Raw genomic sequence first — 23,797 nt, forward strand, 5'->3', positions numbered from 1 at the left:
TCTATATTATTTTAAGAGGCAGCTTCGGCAGTTTTATCGCAAAAAAAAATGTAAAAAAAAAAAAAGCCAAATCACTCATGTCTCCATTTTGTAAAGGGTAGAGATACTCGAAAGAGCCCCGAAGAAAATTTCAATGGATATTTACCCCGAAAGGCAAATTTCCATTGGAAAGGGCTGGCGTCCTAAACTATCTTTTCGCCCTTTGTTCTTTTTACTCAGAAGACAGTTTTTTTTGGGGGGGGAAGGGGGGGTATAATGTAGTCAAAATAGTCTGATTTTGTTTGCTGGGTCTCCAAGGCAAAATAGGCAAAAATTTCGTTAAAAATGCACCAAAAAAAAAGAAAGGCCCAGGACAGCCAGATCAGTTATTCTCATGTCAAAAATAAGATGGGGTTTGGGCGTCCCGGATATCACAAAGTACTACCAGGCGGCCCAATTACAGCAGGTGGTGATCTGGAGTGCCGACCGATCCCAATATTGCAGGTTAGCCATTGAATCTCCGTACGCCAGAGCGTGCTCTCTGCCGATGTCAGCCCTGGGAAAACAAGGAGCTACAGGTGAACCAGTTTGAGCTGGGACCGATGAGATGTACATGGGAGGTATGGTCCAAGTCGAAGAGCAAATTTAAACTTATATCAACCCCCTCGCAACTTATTCCTCTTTTTAACAACCCAAATTTTCCCCCAGGATGTGATACCAAACAATTCGATCAAATCCAAGCTAAACATATTAGAACAATTGCCGACTTTTTTCACAACGGGAAATTGCTTAGTTTTCAGGAGCTACAAACCAGATATGAGACCCCAGACCTCTCTATGTTTAAATATTTACAGATTCTGCATTTTCTGCCCAAAAAAATCCCCAAAATTAGAATTCCCCCCTCTCTCAAATTTTGAACTATTATGTGGAAGAGGCACTTACCAAAAAGGCCTGATCACAAAAATATTCGCGGGTAAGGAAGCCGCGGGGGACACCCCTGATCACAATTATATGCTTAAATGGGCGGCCGATTTAAATCTGGAGATTGATAAAGACGACTGGGAAAGATATCTGGGAGTTTGCCGCAAAGACCTCTATTTGTACAACTATCAAAGAAAATATTTATAAAAGTCTATATCACTGGTATCTCACCCCAAGTCGTCTGAAGCAGATCTACCCGGCAACATCAGACCTGTGCTGGAGGGGGTGTGGACAAAGAGGTGACATGGTTCACATTTGGTGGTCATGTCCAGCGATTCAGAAGCATTGGACCACTATCCAAACTTTTATTAAAGATGTAACAGATCTTTCGATTCCCATAGACCCATTGACTTTTCTCCTGGCAAAACCAGTTGAAGATATAAGCTGGCCTATGCGGACAGGGCTGCCAACAGGGGGGGGCGGCCGCCTGGGCCCCCTGCGCGGCCATGCCCCTCGATAAATCCCGTCGCCCGGTCACCACGGGGTGACAGGATTTAGCGCGCTTGCGATCCGCCAGGCAGCGCGTGCTACTCTCCAAAGAGAAAAATAAATAAAAACCTTCCCCCTCTCGTGATTGGCTGGCCTGTGCTGGCACGCTGCCAGGATTTATTTTTTGGCCCGCACCAAGCTCTATATGAACTGGCAAAGCGAGGCCCGCCTCTTCCTGCATGGAGCAAGTGGTAAGTACTGCTCCATGCCTCCCTTGCTTCCCCCCTTGCCTCCATGCCCACCTGCTCCGATTTCCCCCCACCTTCTCCGATTCCCTCCCCTGCTCCGATTCCCCCCCTGCTCCGATTCCCCCCACTCCGAATTCCTCCCCCCCGCTCCGATTTCCCCCCGCTCCAATTCCCCCCCGCTCCGATTTCCCCCCGGCACCGATTTCCCCCCCCCCCCCACTCCGAATGCCTCCCCCCGCTCCGATTTCCGCCCTGCCCCAAATTCCTCCGCTCCGATTCCCCCCCGCTCCGATTTTCCCCCATCTCCGATTTCCACCATCTCCGATTCCCCCCGCTCCGAATTCCTCCCCCTGCTCTGATTCCCCCCGCTCCGATTTCCCCCCCCGCTCCGATTTTCCCCCCTGCTCCGATTCCCCCCGCTCAGATTCTTCCCCCCGCTCCGATTTTCCCCCCTGCTCCGATTCCCCCCGCTCAGATTCTTCCCCCCCGTTCCGATTCCCCCTGCTCCGATTTCCCCCGTGTGTATGTGTGTGTCTGAGAGAGAGAGTGTGTGTGTGTGTGTGTGTGTGTGTGTGTGTGTGTGTGTGTGTGTGTGTGTGTGTGTGTGTGAGAGATTGTGTGTCTCAGTGAGAGTGTGTGTGAGTCTGTGAATGAATACAGACACCAACCCACAGTCAGTCATAGTCACCCACCACCCAAGTGTCAGACAGTCACCCACCCATCAGACACCCACCCCATCACCCACCCAACCCCACACCCACTCTCTCTCTGTCGCCCACTCTCTCTCTGTCACCCACTCTCTCTCTTTCTGTCTCTCTCTTTAACCCAGACTCTCTCTGTCTTATCTTAACTGCCCTATACTACACCAAAATAACCTACACTACTTTCTTCCAGATCTGACTCTCAAGCTTCACACGGGAGACATCGGAATCCCCCCTAACCCAGAAAGACAGGTAGGGAACACCCCATACTGAACCCCCCCAAGCCTTTTGTCATATTGGATATAGAATTGGGTATCTCTGTCTTTTGTTGAAAATATTAAAATAAACAGATTGCATTGTAATGTTTATTTCCGTATTACAATAAGAAGAAAACAGTTAAGTAAAAGTTGTGCACTACATTTTTTTTGCTGTGGTAGGTGCGCTATGGGTGGGGGGCGGGCTGCTCCTTTCAATTGTCCTGGGCCCCATGCTTTCTGTTGGCGGCCCTGTATGCGGAGGCTAGTATCATTTATACTGACGGTGGCTAGATGCGCCGTGGTGACTTCCTGGAAGAAGATCGCCCCCCTCTAGGCGGACTGTAGAAAAAAGAATAACCGAGGTGATGTGGATGGAAAAAATGACAGCGTTCCTAAAACAATCTACAGACGAATTTTATAAAACATGGGATCCTTGGCTGGGGCACTAAATGTAATACAAAATGTAATATAAAACAGTCAAACAGAAAATTGAAACGATCGTGGGGAGGAGGAGGCATCCTCGCCCCCCCCCTCCCGCCCTTCTCTCCCTCCACCACCTCCCCCCCACCCCCGTCCTTCTTGGTTGTCCTCTCTCCTCTTTCACTCGGTGTTCTTCCTCCTTGGTTTTATTACCCCGCACGTAGTATATAATTCACCCTGTTGGAACCGAGGCTACAACAGTAACTGGATTAAAGTGGTCTGAAGGCCTAATCACCTACAATCCAAGCATAACGAGCATATAAATTCATAGTTAAGAGTGTTTGTATGATTATCCTAGAGTATCTCATTGATATTATTCCTACTCAATGTATCAGAAAGTTCGCTTGGTTGTTTGTTGGAGCTCCGATGTCTGTGACTTGTACTATGCGGAAAACTAATAAAACTATTTGAAGTTTAAAAAAAAAATGCACCAAAAAACCCAGCTCAGGAGCAGCTAAAATGGCTGATCCAATGCTATCTGGTCTGGTAATGTTACCCAATATCAGGCATACTTACGATGTTTTTATTTTTTTTAAAACCTGCATAATTATGTCAATAGTTCCTGAAAATTGGGGTTTTAGTTACATATTTTTTGACCGCAGTATAGTATGATCAGCTTGCCTATCACACCAAAGTAGACCCAGTTCAGGCAAGTCCTACATTCTAATATAATGTGTTTCTTTTACCTTCTCCTGAAATCCTTCTGCTTCTCTAGCAGATCACCTAGAAGTACAGTTGATGAATATATTTATTTTATTTATAAAATGTTTTACCAGGAAGTAATACATTGAGAGTTACCTCTCGTTTTCAACTATGTCCCGGGCATAGAGTTAAGACAAATAATCCATGGTTACAAATACAGTTACATAAGTGAGCAGGGTTATACATTATATACAAGACATTGCATGCACAATTAGAGATAATATATGTTATAGGCGTATGTAACAGTTACAGACCAGATTAAAATGTGAGACGGCCTTAGTTTTGAAAGAACTTAGACTGGTGGTGGCTGTGAGAGTCTCCGGTAGGTTGTTCCAGTTTTGGGGTGCACGGTATGAGAAGGAGGAGCGGTCGGATACTTTGCTGAACCTTGGGACCATGAACAGTCTTTTGGAGTCAGATCTCAAATGATAAGTGCTGCGTGTGGTAGGGGTGAGGAGCTCGTTCAGATAGATGAGCAGCTGCCCCAGAAAGTATTTAAAGGCAAGACAGGAAAGGTGAACTTTGCGCCTAGACTCTAGTGATGACCAATCTAGTTCTTTGAGCATTTCGCAGTGATGTGTGTTATAGTTGCATTGGAGAACAAAGTGGCATATTGAATTGTAGAGGGTGTCAAGTTTGCGAAGGTGGGTTTGGGGTGCCGAGCCGTATACTATGTCTCCATAGTCGATAATTGGCATTAGCATCTGCTGTGCGATACGCTTCCTGACCAGCAGACTTAGGGAGGATTTTTTCCTGTAAATACACCTAGTTTGGCATAGGTTTTGGATGTCCGGGTATCAATGTGCATCCCGTATGTTAAGTGGGAGTCAAACCATAGGCCCAAGTATTTAAAACTAGTAACAGGAGTTAGGGTGGTGTTATCACTTCAAATTTATTCTCAATCAAACTGGTTTTAACTTGTGAACGTGCTCAAAGTTCTAGGGAGGACATAACAGAACATCGTCCTCCTCAACATGCTCCTAAGTCAGACACCAGTGCAAACGCTGTTTTTCTGTCTTCTCTTACTTGTTTCCTAGAATAACCTGGGCAAAGTACTCTATGGATGAAACAAACCCTCTATAAATGAATGAGTTCTTCCAAGGGCAACGTTCCGAATTAGATTGTGTAATTGTCAGTACTCTCCACTCAAAGGATCTCTCTGCCAGGGTCCTAGTAGATGGAGATATGTATGGTAGAGAGTAGGGCACAACAGCCATTGTTTAATAACGAGCTTTTATTCAGCCATATATTACCAATTTTTATCTGTAAGAACAGACTTTTTCAAGGACAAATGTGACTGAATAAAAGTGTTTAAAAAACCCAAAGTCTGTTGCCCTCCGCTCTTTACTGTACATAAAAGACGAACTCCACAGGTCTAATAAAATAATGTCTGTTTGAACATCTCTGCAGATAATGTTTAATCTGTGTTGCAACCAAGTCACACAGCAAACTACAAATCAGGCTATTACCTCATTACAAAAGGAGGAGGAGCTAAAGTGGAGGTGGAGTCAGACTACAAGATATTAAATGTCCCAATGAGGGCATTATACACTGCAGGTGAATCCGGCTGCAGCCTTCTTCTTGCATTGCAGCCTCACTGAGGGACACGCAGTTAACGCTGCTGAATTGGAAGAGCAGAACAGCTCAAGAAGGCCAAAAAGATGACCAGGATATTGTCAGTTTTTAAGGCTGTCAGGGCCTTGAAACAAGGGGCTGGTGTTTGCAATGCATCTGCCCATCACCAGTGGGGGTTTTCCAGTGCCGGGGTCCGGTTCATGAGTGTGAAGGTACTTTCCAATTGATCTTGCCTTGCTTTTTTATCCATCTATTCCTTCAATCCTTCTTTGTTCATCCTACATATGCCCCTTCTCTCTCTTTCTTTATCTCTTTCTTGCCCCATTGGTTTTTTCTTGCTTCATTGTACCCATATTTCGTGCATTGTCAGGATCCATCTATTCAGCCTAATAATTGAATTTGTTATATATTGCCGCCAGTTTATACAGTAGAGCATACTGTAGAACCACTGGTGGTCAATGCATCCCTTCCCCCATAACAGCTCGCTATATAAGTTTCAGCACCGTAGGTTCTGGTGCACAAGGGTAGTTTGCTCAAGTTGACACACTAATATAACAGGATGTCGAACAGGGGCACCCAAAAAGATTTTAGGTAAAGATTGATGATTGCCATACAATCCACTTGTCATCTTTGAATTGCCTATTGGGGTATGCAGAAGGAACCTTTATTTGGAGTAAGATGCATGATCAGCTGGACTATGTGTCTTAATTACACTGTAGTTGAAGCAAGTATGGTGGCAACATTGCTCTGGTTCTGATAAACAGCGGTGACTGCATGGGTGAAAAACATGTTTTACAAGGGGTTAATTTGTTATCAGATTATCGATGCCAAGATGTCCCCCTTTTTTTATTTGTTGGAAAGAATTTGGATGGACGTTGTGTATGGGTTGGAGCGAATGTCCTTACGGTTGTTATCTGTTGGCCGAGCTTCAGAACTTGCACAATGTGTTCTCCAAGCGATACACGGTTCTAGTAACCTCATAGGGGCTAAAGAAAAATGCATTGTTTCCAGAACGGAATATCTTCTTTTAGGTTCATGCCGAAAAGAGGACCTGCGTGGTCTCTAAAATTCACTTTTACACAGTACTGACCAATTTCACAGTAGTGCACAATATGATCACACAAGGAACATGGCAGAATACTTTTACAACACAGAGGTATAGTTCGCGCACAGCTGCATACAATTCATTTAACATTTTTTCGTGTAAATACTCGATGTATTAGGAGTTCCCATGTTATTGAAACTATTTGCTAGAAATTGATTTTATTTCCTTATTTCTTCATTACCCCTTATTAGTTTTGGTATTTTACGTTCACACAGTTTACAATCTTATTGGGCGATAAAACCTGCACTTCCATTAAGTGGCAACAAATCCAGACAAAGTTCCTTTTTTTTTTTGTATTTACTTTTTCCTGTTAATCCTGATCACATCCTACACTGTGGAATCTTCCATTACTTTTCTTCATAATAGAGCAGCTTTAAAAATAAAAATAAAAATTATGATGTTTTATTTGTTTAATACCAACGGTTATGGTGTCCTAATTGTCCCACACATTTTAACACAGCACAATATTCATCCATACAACATACAGATGTAGCAGACCTTATTGCGCCCATTATCCTGCAGTAAGGCACTACATTGCGTTGTTTGGCGCACAAATCACGCAATGTTGTAGCTCCATTTAATTGAATAGAGCCACGGCAAAGCACCTAATAAAACTCGCGGCAGCAGAAACACGTTATCATGCTATAATGGGTGCAATAACGTTTCCTACATTTGTACATTATCAAGTTGGACCCTAATTAAATAACAATCCAAGCAGTTCGGGTGGTACTGAATCTTACAAGGTATTTGTCTTATGCCCTTTGGAACTTAGCTTTGTTGCTAATCTAATTTATGAAACAACCTTTACAGTTAGTAGACAGGTTAATAAATAGGTCTTTCAATTAATTGCAGTTTAAACCTATGGGTTCCAACCTCATCAGTCGGATATGTCCATCAAGACAATGTTTGTTGTTATATTGTTGATGTACTGTAGAGCCCCAACTAACTAGCTGAAGCTGTCGGTGGAGATACTGCATATAGTAAAAGGCAAGAATCGGCTACTTTGACCTTTTATGTTAACCGTCTCGTATCAGAACCTTGTGAAAAGGGCCACAGGGTAACCCTACAGTAGTTGCTAAACAGAAGTGCACCTTTCAATCCAAGTTTTTCTAGTTGTTACAGCCACCATTTTTGAGCAGTTTCTTTTACAATTATCGTCAAAAATACTTTTGGTTGCTTGAAGAAATAAAAACCCACAAAGCATAAGAGGAAAAGAAAGCTTACGTGTGGCTTAGCTATGCTTAAAGCTTTGGATGACACTTACATTTTACAGTTTAGGTGAAAACTGTATAGGTTCTAAAAATATATATATGTTTAGTTTCTGTTTGTAAGATTGAATGCAAAAAAGTACAGCGACGGGCAGGTATGTAATAACTGACTCTGATAATGTCGTGACCATGTGACATTTTTTCTGTTATTCACGCGCAGACGGCAAATTTGGTGCTTGAGGATGGGACAAAGATCAAGGGATACTCGTTTGGACACCCAGCATCTGTGGCTGGAGAAGTTGTCTTTAACACTGGCCTGGCGGGGTGAGTCATTCATTTGCGGCGAATAAGAGAAAAAAAGCCATGCTTGCTTACATGACAATAGACTTTGAAAGCAGACAACCTCAAGATGCTACAAATAATCTGTACAGGGGCGTAGCCACATCCAGTATACAAGCGATGGGAATGAAATCCGAGACAACATAATTGATTCATTTTTGTTTTCATCAAAATGTGAAGTTATCTTTAATTTGTGATGTCATGTGTAGTCTAATTTGGAAACAGTAGACAGGTTAAAGTGCATTGATACAGTAGGTGTTACTAAGCTTTCTAGTTTCTCCTTCCTCGTGAAGAGCACACCCCATCACAAAATTTCTCCCCACCTAACACATTCCATTACTTCATACATTTTGGGTGTCTGACACAGGCATAGCAGCATTGAGTTGATACATTGACACATATAGTAACAAAGGAGGGAGAGGGAGTGATGGTATGATACCTTTTATTAGACCAGCAAGTAGTTGAGATGCTACAAACTTTCGAACCTCTCTGGGTCCTTCTCCGGGTGTACCATACCACCTATTCCCTCTCCCTCCTTTGATACTAGATGGAAGAAAGGACCAACACGGCTACTCACCCTTCTTTGCCTACATTGACACATACTCCAAGACAATATAACAAACAAATGACCAGGCTTGCAGCATGAGACAGGCCCCATGAAGAGCAAATCACACTGGAGTGTTAGTTGGCAAGACACAGACAGGTGTAAGACATTAGATAGACTGGTGGAGTGTTTTGGATGAGGAGAAGAGAAGCCTTACCTAAGAACTCACAACAACACTGACTGTTCTACCCTCAGGTACACGGAAGCTGTGACAGATCCAGGTTACCACGGGCAGATTCTCACACTCACTAACCCAATCATCGGAAATGGTGGGGCGCCAGATACTAAGGCGTTGGATGAATACGGGCTCATGAAGTTTCTGGAGTCTGAGCACATCCAGGTAACAGAAGAGTGATATTGTTGCAGTTTCAGTAACTATGAGATCTAGGAGATAGTTGAGCTCTGTGTTAACCCTCCTTTTGACTGTCTTTAGGTCTCTGGCTTGCTGGTTCTGGATTACACTAATGAGTACAGTCACTGGAGAGCTGAGAAGACTCTGTCCCAATGGCTGCATGACGAGAAGGTGAGACATTGTAACAATGGGTGTTTGCGTTGATGGCACCACTGGGGAGGTGATCAATTGAACATGTCCTGTCAACGAAAAAATGAAGAAACCCATTGAAACTCTCCAGCCACAAAAAAATGGCTTAAAATTATAATAATGGGGTTGCCTTGTATGGCACTGACAGTGTACACAGCATGGTACATGGAATTTTTGAAGGCGCAAGTCCCTGCCCTGTTGAGCTGACAGTCTATTTTTTTGTGCCTGAGGCACATGGAGATAAAGTGATTTGGCCAAGATCACAAGGAGCCAACACCGGGATTTGAACCAAGCTCCCCTGCTCAGTGCTATTGTTTGCAGTCAGTGTCTTTACTCACTGAGCCACACTTACGCACACATGCGCATGCGCACGCGCACATACACACGTGCGCATACACACACGCGCGCATACACACGCGCGCATACACACGCGCGCATACACACCTTGACTTTTTTTTTTTATAGAAAGTTCTACTAAAGACAAATATTTAAATCCTACCTGTGGTACACATAGACAGGCATCGCACGGGTTATCAGCGCTTACAGAGGAGATTTAAAAAAAAATCTATACAGTTTTAGAAAACTAGTACATAGATCATTCCTTCATGACATCATAAATTGGCCCTCACATAGGTGAAGTCTTGCATTGGTTCTTTTGGGGTCACTTCAGTGTGTAACACAGTAGCAGTCTCTTCAGTGATGCAAAGTGTTAGTTGCTGAGACATCTCTTCTATCTTTCAGGTTCCTGCACTTTGTGGAATTGACACCAGAATGTTGTCCAAAACAATCCGGGACAAGGTACGATCAGAGAGCCCTGTCACACTTTGTAACGGTGCTTCCCGTTCAAATTACTTTACAAGACCGATTCCTAACATTAATACACAAAGGTCAGAGTTGATACTAGTTACTCAGCTTCCACCACTACATTTAGGGCACGTACGCTATAACTATTGCATGGATCAGCTGTAGCTTGTATTGAAGTCACGTTTGCCACATTCTTATACATCACTAGATTACCAGATCTGAGTGGCCTAAGAAACGCATCAAATCAACCAAACGTTAACTAAGAGTGTTTTGGAGCTGATGTCAGGTACTATGGGACATAATAGTTTATCAATATCATCAGTGGTTGACAAATCACCAAAAAATCTACTCGCCACACAAAAAAATCTACTCGCCACCTAGTACCAAACGTGTGCTGCTTGGGCCAATATTTACTCGCCCGGGGGTTAAATCCACTCGCCCGGGGCGAGCAAATGTATAGGTTTGTCGAACAATGAATATCATACTGTCTGATAGAATATTTCTGAATTTTGTTGAGACAAAGGAGGCAGAGGGAGTAGGGGGTATGCTACCTTATATTTGGACCAACAAGTAGTTGATATGTTACAAGCTTTCGAACCTCTCAGGGTCCTTCATCAGGTAGGGCGCTGCCTGAGAGGTTCAAAGGCTTGTAACATATCAACTACTTATTGGTCCCAATAAAAGGTATCATACCCCCTACTCCCTCTGCCTCCTGTGTTACTACATGTAAGAAAGGACCAACACGGCGACCCAGCCTTCTTGGCTGAATTTTGTAGAGCACAACTTCTCTTTCTGGATGCTTCATTCCACCTTCTTTTCACAGTGGGGTCTATCATTTACCAATTATGCTGTATTGACTTTTCTTGCTGGCAAAATAGTCTGAACTGTTTTCTCCAACCAGGGCACTGTGTTGGGAAAGATTGAGTTTGAGGGGCTGCCTGTGGAGTTTTCAGATCCCAATAAGAGAAACCTGATTGCTGAAGTTTCAACCAAGGTAAGAAGAATTACTCAATAAACCCCAGATTATTTTAATGCCTGTCATCTACAGAATAGCCGTGTATTTTGTATATGGGAAGCCAGCTATTTTCCTCCAATTGTGGCTTACTGGAGGGCTAAATTAATATTACGTGTTTCGATAGGGATGGGGATATAAACTAAAATTGATATGCGTCTTTATATTTTAGTCCTTTGGCAGGAGGGATACCACTTTACTGAATTATTTATATCAGATCTCCTTAAACTTGTACATATCCCCACCAGGGTCTCTGTATTTGGACCGTGTTTTGGTCACTGTTATATTCCTTCCCCATGCAGCAGAAGCAGGGAGAATGTACTGTCCACACGTCTATCCTAGACACTGTACTTTATTCATGGAGTAGTGTACAAATGTGGCCAGACTTGCTGGACTGCACTGCAGCTGCATGCGACCGGCCCCCCGGAAAACCGTAAACTCTGTGTTTATCCTCCCGGGCCATCAGCCGGCAGAGGGACAGTCTGGAAGAGCTGCTCGAAGAGAGCAGAGAAGCGGTCTCTCTGTGTCTCCCCGAGAAGCTGTGAAGGAGTCTCCATCTCTGTCCTGCCCCTTGATGACGTAAATCAGGGGAGCGCAAATTTTTTCCCCTGCGCCCCCCTGCCGGCAGTTCCCCTCTCTCCGTGCCCCCCTCTTACCTCTGCTCCAGCGTCGGCGTCATGACGTCACGTTGCCATGGCAATGTGACTTCACATGACCTCGCTGCGTTATTTGATGCCGCGTTGCCATGGCGATGCGTCTAAGAAGCTGCCGTAGCCAAGGCAAGTGAGGTTTACAGAGACCTTTGCCGCTTCCCCGGCACTTAATTTAAGTGCCTTCGGGAAGCACGCGGGGCCTCTGTAAACCCCGCGCCCCCCGCAGACAAGGTGGCGCGCCCCCCAGTTTGTGCACAGCTGACGGTCATGATTGAATATGGTCCTCTAGTGTTCCCCTTCATGACGTAGAAACCCATATTCGAGCATCTACATCATCAAGGGGCAGTACAAACGGAGCTTCAGAGCTTCTCTCTGGGACATTCTGCACAGCTCTATCAGAATGGCTGACCCAGTAGGATTAACACTGCCGGGGTCCCGCTCTAGTCCTCCCGGGCTGCAAAACGTACTGTTTTCGAGAACAGTAAGTCCGGACACATCTGTAGTTTATATCAAACCTTTATCATCAACTATGATCTGCTGCACAATCTACAAAGGGCGGCTGACCACGAACTATGCAGGCGGTTCATTTCCTAAGGTCACGTTCATGCAAACCCCAATGCGACAGAATCTGGACCCCCAACACTGCTAATGAGAACATCCAAGCAGGAAAGGTGGACAATTCCTGGGGAAGTCCCATTGTTTGGGCTGTGTGCAGGAGAGAGGTTGGATGAACAACGTTTGGGGCTAATCTATTCGTTTAAAGATCCGTTATTGTAGTCTGTATTTCCCTTGTAGCTGCATCTTTGAAGATTGTAAATAGCTGGACATGCAGAAAACATCACGTTGTTTGATGCTCAGGAACAATGTAACCTCCAAAATAACATCATTTGAATAAAATAATATAGAATATTTTATGGATATAGTAGAAAAAGTCCCAGGTTTCACAAACGCTTACACAGTAGAAAACCAGACTGTGTGGTGCTCTTAAAACGTAGACTCAGCAACTTCAATTATAATATATAACATAGTGTTTGTCCTCGAAGTATCCCACATATAAATGGTGACCACCTATAGCATAAACACCTATTTCCACCAGGTATCAATAAACCGGAAGAGTATAACCCCAATTGGTAAATACTCACACTAGCTAGTGTCCAGCCAAATCATTGAATAGGAAAAACGGTGTATATAGAGTAAATAAACTCACTTAAAGCAGGTGGTCCTCCCGGGATTAACCTTCCTAGGTGCGTGCATCCGGTACTCCACAGCAAGGGCAGATATCCAGAAAGGAGAATTGGAGCACAGCTACATGAAAAATATGCTAGAGAGTGTTTCCCAAAATAAGAGGTTTATTATGGTCAGAGCATGGTAACAGAAAAAATAGTGTACACCTTGATAAAGAGCGCACGCTCGAAACATGTCGGTGGGGGCCTGAGGGCTCTATTTTTTCTGTTACCATGCTCTGACCATAATAAACCTCTTATTTTGGGAAACACTCTAGCATATTTTTCATGTAGCTGTGCTCCAATTCTCCTTCTGGATATCTGCACAAACGCGTACATATCACTTCTTGTCAGCTAGTTTTGCTGCTTTAGCCTAAGGACCCGCTGCGGTCGGCGGCGCGCGCGGCCACGGGCCACCAGCCCTTTCCCTTCAGTCTGGAGGTCCCCGCTGGCTCCTTCCGACGTGGCTGACTGCGTGCTGTGACGCGTCAGCCGGCCGATGCTGCAGGCTTCTGGTGATCAGAAGCGCTGACGCGTCACGTGGTGCGGCAGTCAGCCAATGAGGAGGGGAGGGAGGCGGCTATTGGTGGGAGGCGGCTACAGGAGGGAGGGAGGCGGCTACCTTCTCCCCGTGTTTGCTGAGGGGGTGACGGGGCACAGATCCGCTCACTGTCTCTCCCCGGCTATGGTTTGTGGGGAGCTGCAGAGACGGAGGAGGGGGGGTGGGGGATGTGACAAACACGGGACAGCACAGCCTGGAGAGGGACATTACCCCCTGTCATGGCCACGCCCCCCGACCCATCTTGGCCACGCCCCCCGCTCTGAAAAAAGTCAGCTGCAGATCGCGGTGCAGTGACTTGCACGCGCCTCCGGCAAGCAAGGCGGCCGTGCGGACGCGTGCAGCGGGGCCTCAGCCTTACAGTGTTATCAGATCCAGGAGACAAAACGGGGAATGTTTTATAACTTCTTCTTAAAGGCTTAAAAAGCCATCTAGTAAAATAAAGCTGACAATAATGAAATTCACCAATGGCAGTAATTAACAAGCGTAGTAATCTGTCTGCTCCACTGACAAACAGCCACTTAATATAAAACAGCGTGAGGTACCTCCAGTTACAGCGAGAGCCAAAAATTGATTTCTTAACATCTGCTTCTGTTTCCTTCATTCAAACCCTGTTCACACCAGTAAAATAGTCTGAAAATGTTTTAGCAGATGAGTTATGGAGAATTAGCTTGTTAGCGGCTTTCAATGCACGTTGTAGGTTTAGATGCTAAGGAGAAATGACTTCTGCCAAACCTTTGGGTCAGATACATATCTTTGTACAGTGAGAGAGTTAAGCATCTCTGAAAATGGTAACCACGACTCCATTTGTATCCCCATTTTGCAGCAAAGGGCTGCATACTGTGGTGTGTACATTTTAATGTTTAAATCACCCCGAGCAACAAACCCCTCTATTTTCAGTGAGCAATTGTACAGCCCAGCTGAAAGAGGATTTTATAATACTAACTTTTAATTCATATTGAGCTTTTCTCTCAATAGGACTCAAAGCCCGTCACAATGACAGTGTAGTGCGTAGTAATCAGCATTGTACATAGGAATGTTACAGACACAGTGCCTGCCCCGTCTATGGTTACAACCTATGTTTTTGGTGCCTGAGGCACAAGGAGATAAAGGGACTTGCACAAGGTCACAAGGAGCTGACAGCGGGATGTGAATCAGATTCCCCTCCTTCAAACTCCGTGTCGTAGTTATCTAAGTCAGTGCCTTTACTCACTGAGCGATTTCTACAGCCATTTATTATCCCTGTTACCATATTAATTAACTCTTTAACGTATCAGAGACCTATGCCTCAAAATGTATATAAATATTTACACTTCAACCACACATCAAGACAACAAGACAATATAAATCAAACTGTCCATGCAATATTTCTGTCATTTCATCTCAAACACATTTCCCCTGGGTCTTTCTCACGTACCTGCACTTTTTAACACTTTATTGGGCTATAAACCTCCTGACAGTTCACCTCTGTTTGCGTGGACACTACAATACTGTTGTAATACTCAGTCGCGCAACAGTAACCTCGCAAGTTTCAATATGTGTTTGCATTGAGCTACAGAACAGTTCAAGTCTTATACGCCATGTACATCTATCCATTCCACGTGAGAAATGGTTTAAAGGAAACCAGTTTGCCCAAAACAGTTCCCACAAAATACCAAGACTATGGCATTTCAGAAGCTCAGAAAGTATAACTTGTGCCCCGGTCCCAATTGCCATCACAGTTGCTGACGGCCAAGCAAGAAGAAAAGAAAAGATGAGGACTTATTTAACTAAAGAAGAACATTAGGCTCTGATTGTACTCATACCAGTGCTGTCATTCAACCATCTGACAAGGGTGGGCATGTTGTGCTTATTAAATGAAAAGTCTTATTTAAAATTAGAAAGTGACCCGACTTAAGACTATAAAGCCCTCTGATTATTTTAAATAAGCCAGAATTAGATTTTTTGGGAGTACATTGGCCAACTCCAGTCTTCAAGGGCCACCGACAGGCCAGGTATTAGGGATATCCCTGCTTCAGCACAGGTGTCTCAATCAGTGGCTCCGTCACTGATTGAGCTGCCTGTGCCACAGCAGGGATATCCTGAAAGCCTGACCTGTTGGTGGCCCTTGAGGACTGGCGATGACCACCCCTGCACTAGACCAACCTGTTATACTTTGCTAACAGTGCGCACAAATCTTAGCGGCCGCCCAGTGACCTGTCATAAAAAGGATTGGTTCTGCGTTTCAGAAATGATCGATGTATGTACAAAAGTCACCTACAACCCTGAAAGACACTGTGCATATTCTAAATTAGTTTAAAGAAATTACATGAGCGAAAAACGTTATTTGGGTGACGATGAACGTTGAAGCATTATATTCCTCCATAGAACACTTCCAAAGTATGGAGTCATCTGAATATTTTTTTAGATAAATGCACTGAACTACAAAAATGTACAGTAGAATAATTAAAATGAATGCGATCGCATAATTACTTTCTATTTGGTAACACATTTTTTAACCCAGCAGTGTGATGGGTAGTACTTTTGCACAGTGATATGCTAAATACCTTTTCTGTGTATGTGGGGGAGAAAGTCGTCTTCTCTTACAGTAACGCACTTCTTGAAATATTTTTGTGTAGAAACACTTTTTAGATGATATTATTTTGTTGATTTTAGTCTGGATCTTAAGAGGAGTTCACATACAAATGCAGTTTTAATTAGATTTAATTTTTTGGGTAATGAACCGTATATTGATAATGAAGGCCAAGTACTATCTACGTTGTTCAGAAAACCTACTGCTGACAACTCCATTTCACAAACAAGAAGTTATCATCCAAAACAAACAGCTGAGAGTTTTTAAGAGCAACACAAATTGGTTTGGATGAGGCTGAATTTATTAAACAATCCTCTCTGATAGAGAAGCTATAGTGATGCCTGTGCAGCTACAGCTAGACAGAGAACATACGGTATATGACGGCCCCAAATTAAACCTAAGGAGTCGAAAAATATGGAATGTATTTAGTTACTAGATACTATTGTTCTTGGCGTGAGGTGTTGCAAATCTTGAAGGAAAAAATAAATAAATAAATATATATATTTTTTAAATCTCACAATTTGTATTAACAGTTTACATTGTGATATAAACTTTTCCTTGGTGGGTTGGAGGAAGGGTACAAAAAAATAAAAAGGGGAGGAGGGGAGGAGGGGAGGAGGGGAGGAGGGGAGGAGGGGAGGAGGGGAGGAGGGGAGGAGGGGAGGAGGGGAGGAGGGGGTGCCAATACAACACACAGATTGAGTCGAAAGTTTTAAGCTACTCATTTATACAAATGACATTTGTTTATTGAATCTCACCTTCTAGAGCAGTGTTTTTTAACCAGGGTTCCTAGTAAGCCTTGGGTTCCCCGGGCATGAATAAAGGGCGCCCTGCAAGTGTCTGATCATTTTTGAAAATTGTATCAAATACAGAAGAATTTACAATACACCTGAGCTATTAGAGAGGGTTGGGGTTCCTTACAATGCATCTGATCTCAGACGAGCTATTAGAGAGGGTTGGAGTTCCTTACAATGCATCTGATCTCAGACGAGCTATTAGAGAGGGTTGGGGTTCCTTACAATGCATCTGATCTCGGACACACAATTACAGTGGGTTGGGGGTTCCTCATAATTTCAGTTAGGGTTTTATAACCAAAGAAAGGTTGGAAACCACTGTTCTAGAGACTTGTTTCTAGATACTAAGGTCTGTCTGGGTATGGTCTGAACCTGTCCCACTGTTCAAGCCATCAACGTTGGGGGAGTATGCCAGGTGGGGTAAAGTCTTACAGGAGTATTGACCCGGGGTTGTGACTTCCCAGTTGAGCTAGCCAAGGCTGCCAGACCTTTTGGAATTACAAACATGAGTCATTCACAAAACTGGTCACCTTCTCCATTTGGCAAATATGCCAAACTTTGTTCCTAATATGGGGACGGTTGGCAAAGCATTTTGCTTCCAGAGCCCAGCTATCGCACATCTTGTGGCTATTACTGTATGAGCAATCCTTTTATTCTCAGCTCGGGATGCATTTTGGAGTGGCCTATTAATTGATATATTTTTTTTTAATGGGTTGCAGTTTTGAATTATATTTGACCAAAAATGGGCATTTTATTTAATAGAAATAGAAGAATTAGAGATGATTGTGTATGATCATTTTAAAGTGCCTCCGTTTTCAGGCAGGGGGCAGTCTGTTTTTATTACAGGAACCAAAGGGCGGCCTGAAGTGTGGCTCTTGTCGGCAATGTAAATATGGCGTATTTTTTCTAATACTCTTGGGACACAGACTTTTCCCAGTTGTCGTTCCAAGTATGTAATATATAGCACAATGTACATAGTACATAGTTACATAGTAGGTGTGGTGGAAAAAAGACATTTGTCCATCAAGTTCAACCTATTCAACCTATGCTAAATTTAGACAACAGATACTTAAGCGAAATATAGAAATATCTATATGGGACGTACCATTTGAAGTTTTAGACATTTCCTTGGAACAGCACCGGGGAGATAAAATTATTTGACTTTCTTAGCTACTGAACATTTATTATTTGGTCGAAGGGAGGAAATAGATTTAATAAGTTATTACAAAGAGCATCCTTTTTGGATAGCGACTTTCGACACACTAAGATTCACTAAGCCGCAATGTGAGGTATCGTCTTGGCTTAGTGAACCCTGGCGCGTTCTGCGGGCTTGAATAAGAAAATTGACTATCAAGTTTTTTTTAAGATGGATTTTTGGGGGCGAGTGTAGGGGGGGAGGGGGGATTGCAATGATTAATATGCGTATTATTTTGCTTATCAGGTTATTGGTCATCATTATAATGGCATTTTATTTTTGTCAAACTTTTTCTAACGCGCTACACACCAAGAAAACTCAGGACATACATAGGAATGTGCGCTCTAGTCCTAAGTGAGCGTTTTTCAGTGAGTTCTGTTGGAGGAATCTAATCATGTGACCTTCTGTGCACTCCAGTGATGCAGTGGCTGGGGCATTTGAAGTGATATGCCCGTGAGAAAGCCCTAAGGCTGAGGCCCCGGTGTCGGCGCAGCATGCGCGCCTGCAATTCTGGCGGCGCGTGCAGCTGAGGTCCCCGGTCTGCGGTGAGCTGAAGGGGAAAGACGGGGTAGGCGTGAGAGGGCGTGGCCATGACATCACCCGGCAGGTTAACCCTCATTGGCTGAACCACCAGGGGGCATGGCCAGGACTCCGTCGCAAGTTGTGAACACAGTTTTCCTGTCGTCAGAGAAATCTGGTCACGAAACGCGGTGGGCAAGGTCGGTAGGGGCCCGGCCCCATTGAGGGGCGGCTCTTGTCCCTGCAGCGCACGCCATAGCGAGGCGCCGCAGCAGGCAGCGGGGACCTAGCCTAAAGGAGAAGTGCGTTGGGCTGTTCTCCACTCTCGCTTTTTTGTATCTCCCAGCAGTTTAATTGAAGTGTTTATTTTTATTTCTGTATTGTATATTATATCCAAATGTAAGTTTTCATTTTTAGACCAAGACCTCATCTTTTTTTTTGGAGAGGGGGTTGTGGGGGGGAGGAACAGCCCCTCTGCGCTCAATTTGTTACTGACGGCTCTGTAATAATTCTCTGAGCGATTCGTTAAATATCCAGTAGACAAGAAGAAAAAACTGTTGAGTGCAGCAGACCGGAGCTGATTTAATATGTTACAATCTCCTCTGTAATTGTAGGAAATTAAAGTGTTCGGCAAAGGGAATCCTGTCAAAATCGTGGCAGTGGACTGCGGTGTGAAACATAACGCAATTCGCCAGCTGGTAAAGGTAAGACAGTGAGCCGCTCCTGTTTAATCCATAATAACCACTGAGAGAGTTTAGAGACACGAACTCTGGGGAAGAGGGAAGGGTGGGGAAATGGGATAGGGAGACCCTTGCTACCGCTAATGTAAATGGAGGGGTGATTGGTGCTACAATCAGGGGTATTGGGCAACAAAGAAAAGGAACCCCAACCGGAGAGCACTCTGTCACTAAGGTGATCACAGATAGAGTCCACACTGTAGAGCAAGTGTAGTGTAGTGGGTGTCACCACTCTATGTGGACTCTCTCTGTGATCACCTTAGTGACAGAGTGCTCTCGGGTTGGGGTTCCTTTTCTGTGTGTTTACCTAGAGTTTAGAGACAATCAGAATTTCTGGAGTTTGACATGAAAAAAACACTTGTGTGATGCTCTGAAAAACACAATCTTGCTAAATTCGCATTGATGTAGACATAATGTTCAGTGGTGTACCCTTCCAGTAACTGGATGAAAAGCACTAGAGTCTTCAGCACTTAATGCACTAACTGGAACAATCCACTTTGCACTGCTGGGAACATTACACACTTCCTAGTGTCCAGGCAATTGTGTGCATTGCTGATGATTATTGAAATAAAATGATAGTTGTTCTTGCTTGAGGGTCAGCTCAGTGCCGTCTTAACGCATGGGCACGCTGGGCAGTTGCCGGGGGCCCCCACGAGCATAGGGGCCCCATGCTAATCTATGCACAGACCAGAATTTAACATGAATTTTCCGATCACCCGCCTCAACATTCAAATCTCCCGCTAACTCGGTAGGAGGAGAAAAATTACGACGTGTAGCGGAGAGATGGCAGGGCCCAGTGCGCTGATTTGCCCGGGGGCCTATAATGCTGTTAAGACGGCCCTGGGTCAGCTTCCACGTGGCCTGGGGTACCACCAAGCATCCACTTGAAATCAGCAGCAGGTAGAACAAAGAGAGGAAAGCAGAGCACTTGTCTCCATTGAAAAAAAGAAGTTGAGCAGAGAGAGTTGTCCCAGAGTATGAAAAATGTATTAATAAAAGAAAACAAACATGGACATATAGGCCTGTCAGCAGCACCTACGCGTTTCAGGCAAAAAAGCCCTTTATCAAGGTAACTGAAGGACACTTACCAGACTGTTTAAATACTTAAGCCGATATGTCCCCCTCCCTTCCTGGTTCGTCACATGACGCGGGTACTATGACGTCACCGCGCAAACGTCGGTATTCAAAATAGTGAAAACTTTATTTACAAACGATTTATGACAAATAAACAGACCAGCACTGCTCATCTCTGCGCCACATCTTTTTTTCATTGGAGACAAGTGCTCTGCTTTCCTCTCTTCGTTCTACCTGTTTCGGGAGTTTGAGGCTCAGGAGTTTAATACATTTCACAAGGTGCTGTAGGTGGCATTTATTCAAGGAAAAGGAAGCACTTCAATGCTTTGTAGCTGGTAGTTTAAGGGAATTTTGAGGACATGTGTTTTTAGCAAAAAAGAGTAATAGGTGCCTGGAGCAGCCTTTCAGCAGCAGTGGTGGTGACAAATACTGTCAGATAATTCAAAAATCTGCTCTAGGAAAGACCCAAGATGTGGTATTAGCTGGGATTTTGTTACAAGCACAGAAAATAAACAGACTAGGTAGGCCGAATAGCTCTTATCTGATGTCAATGTCGATGTTTCTATTATACAGTATGTTGTTATAATATTAAATGGATCAAATTGGAATATGTTGTTATACCTGAACTTTTGAGGCTCTGATTAGGACATTTTCGAATCCTTCCTTTTGTTGTATAACAGCACCTAGTCAGAACCTTCATTTGAATCCAGTGAAAGTTCTTCTTGTATTCTCTGCAAAACCAATATGGAGGCAAGGCCATGAAATTCCAATACAAGACTTCGTTAGCTGTTCCTTTAATGAAGGGCGTAACTACCCGTGGCAGTGAGTCATTGTTCCATTTCTCATCACTCTCTATCTCTCCGCAGAGAGGCGCAGAGGTGAACCTCGTCCCATGGAATCACGACTTTTCCAAAATGGAATACGATGGACTTTTCATCAGCAGCGGACCCGGGAATCCGGAGCTGGCGCAACCACTTGTGCAAAACCTGAGGAAGGTAAGGGTGGGGTTGTGGTTAGAAATCTGCGAAACTGGCGAAACCCGTTTTCTCCGAATTTCCCAAGCGTTCCATTCAAAATCTGTCCTGCGGTGTAAAATCCACCGGCGGATTGTTCCTGTTCCAATCCGTGCGGATTAATCAAAAACCGCCATTGGATACAATTCGTTGGTGGATTTTACCAATCCGCCGATTCTACCAATCCAATGGATTTTAAGACTGCGGAATCCGTGGATTGGATTGTCAATGATAAAAAAATATATCTGTAAAAAGGTGAATAGCCCTTTTGAGATTGATCCGCGGACCAAAGGAACCGGACGATCCCCGGCAAATCCAAATCTGCCCCAAAAATTCGCCCGTTCGCATATCCATCAAGCACAACTGGATGGTTTATGTGAGCAGTAAGAACCTAGAATAGGTATGGCAGGTAGCTGCAGTGGGATGTTTGTTGACCTCTTTACTCTCTTTAGGTCTTTAAGAGTGATCGTCCTGAGCCCGTGTTTGGTGTCTGCATGGGGAATGAAATTGCAGCTTTGGCTGCTGGTGCCAAAACCTATAGGTTGCCCATGGCTAACAGGTACAGTGTGATGCTGGTCAGGTCAGAGTAAGGCTTGGTGGTGGGTAAAAAAAAGGTTGACAAGCACAAACAAACCAAACATATTGAGTCCATGTAGGATATTTAATGCTTGAAATATATTGCAAATGGTTAAATGACAATTTTTTATAATACCTCCCATGTTGTGACTCTCATTGCAGAGGTCAGAACCAGCCCGTTATGAACACGATGAACGGACAGGCCTTCATCACTGCTCAGAACCACGCCTATGGGGTGGACAGCAATTCCCTGCCCGCGGGATGGAAACCACTGTTTGTGAACATCAATGATCAGAGCAATGAGGTGCGGAGGTCGTCTTGATTGATATGGGGATGCAGCTCTGCTTGGGTTAAAATGGGTCCAGTTAGATGCTTTGGAGACGCTCACAATGTGGCCTGCTCTGAAACTCTCCTTCCTCCCACAGGGTATAATGCACGAGACCAAACCAATCTTTACAGCACAGTTCCGCCCTGACGCGAGCCCTGGGCCAACTGACACAGAGGTAGCGTGCAGCAAATGTACAGGGAGCTGCTGGACCAAACAGGGACCTGATACTCCCAAAACATGGGGAAGAATCACTAATGTTATGGGATTTACTGTGACCAGAATGTCTGACCAGAGTGTCTAAAATATTAAACACAGCCAACTATACCAAGCTTAGAGACAATCCTATCATTTACCAGGGGGTGTTTTAGTTCAGTTTTACTGCACTGACTATCTCACTATACACCTACAGTATCCCGTGTGAACATACTGTATTTTTTTTTTAAATTCCAGTTCCTTTTTGACGTTTACATGTCCATGATAAAGAAGGGTAAAGGGACCACTCTGGCTTCAGTAATGCCCAAACCAGGATTGCAGTCTAAAAGGATTGAGGTAAGAACAAGATTTCTATTAAAAAAAATCTCAAATCTTCTGTCGGTGTCTAAATTGACTAAGTGAAAAAAACTACGGCTGGAAGATCCACCGGCCTTATCGTTATATTCATGACTTATCTTCAGTGTTTTTGGTATTCTTGTCTAAGTTTGATAAATATGAATTTAAAAAGGTTGAAGTAATATCACACTGCTCATCCTTCCGAGACAGAAGTCCTTGTTCTCAGCACCACTGTCTCACCACGAGGCTTGGAATGCATCTTCCACGTCCAGCTGTTCATTGCTCTTTAAATCCTTCCAATGCACAGGTGAATAAAGTCCTCATCCTGGGCTCTGGAGGTCTCTCCATTGGACAAGCAGGGGAATTTGATTACTCTGGTTCGCAGGCTGTGAAAGCTATGAAGGTGAGTCAGGAGGAAGAGCGTAGTCATTTCTCCCTCACTACGAGTTGCATCGTTGTCTACATATTTACCTGTTATTGAAACTTCACCTGTCTGATTTCGGTTGGATATTCCCTATACGGCATTTCTAAGTATGCCCCACACATCTCTACTACGCTCTCACATTTGGAATATTTCGCATGCACTGCTCCATATTCGTTAATCCCTTGTGATTATATATTTTTTGTAAGTCTAAACATGGTTGAATTCATTGACTTGGAATTGTATATGGATTATGCTTGCTTTGAATCTTTGGTATTTACAAGAAACATGGTGTTCTTGGCGTCTGTGATTTAGTGTGGACCTCTTGGAAATGTCACGACTTGGGTTATCAGTAGTTATGCAGTACTTGCCCCTGAATCTCTGACGTGAGCTCTTGTTCACAGGAGGAGAACGTGAAAACAGTTCTCATGAACCCCAACATTGCGTCAGTCCAAACCAATGAGGTGGGCCTCAAGCAGGCAGACACGGTGTACTTCCTACCAATTACCCCACAGTTTGTCACCGAGATCATCAAGGCAGAACGACCCGATGGCTTAATTCTGGGGATGGGAGGCCAGACTGCCCTAAACTGCGGTGAGTATTCTGGCATAAGATTTGC

At 44.1% G+C, this 23,797-nt stretch overlaps 1 protein-coding gene across 2 annotated transcripts in view; it reads left to right on the forward strand.

The window, feature by feature from the left end:
- Positions 1–5,314: 5,314 nt before the first annotated feature.
- CPS1 (carbamoyl-phosphate synthase 1) overlaps positions 5,315–23,797 on the forward strand; it is a 48,537-nt gene continuing 30,054 nt past the window's right edge. The window contains exons 1-14 of one of the 2 annotated variants that reach the window (XM_075607194.1): positions 5,315–5,564; positions 7,880–7,989; positions 8,804–8,948; positions 9,042–9,131; positions 9,891–9,947; positions 10,855–10,947; positions 19,095–19,184; positions 21,158–21,286; positions 21,757–21,863; positions 22,043–22,184; positions 22,306–22,383; positions 22,659–22,757; positions 23,065–23,160; positions 23,583–23,772. In XM_075607194.1, the coding sequence (XP_075463309.1) occupies positions 5,439–5,564; positions 7,880–7,989; positions 8,804–8,948; positions 9,042–9,131; positions 9,891–9,947; positions 10,855–10,947; positions 19,095–19,184; positions 21,158–21,286; positions 21,757–21,863; positions 22,043–22,184; positions 22,306–22,383; positions 22,659–22,757; positions 23,065–23,160; positions 23,583–23,772 (1,552 nt within the window). In that variant the 5' untranslated portion in view covers positions 5,315–5,438. The remainder of the gene's footprint in view (positions 5,565–7,879; positions 7,990–8,803; positions 8,949–9,041; positions 9,132–9,890; positions 9,948–10,854; positions 10,948–19,094; positions 19,185–21,157; positions 21,287–21,756; positions 21,864–22,042; positions 22,185–22,305; positions 22,384–22,658; positions 22,758–23,064; positions 23,161–23,582; positions 23,773–23,797) is intronic. The other variant, XM_075607195.1, reaches the window with a different exon arrangement.

The sequence above is a fragment of the Ascaphus truei genome, chromosome 7 (assembly GCF_040206685.1).
Source record: "Ascaphus truei isolate aAscTru1 chromosome 7, aAscTru1.hap1, whole genome shotgun sequence".
Classification (NCBI taxonomy): domain Eukaryota; kingdom Metazoa; phylum Chordata; class Amphibia; order Anura; family Ascaphidae; genus Ascaphus; species Ascaphus truei.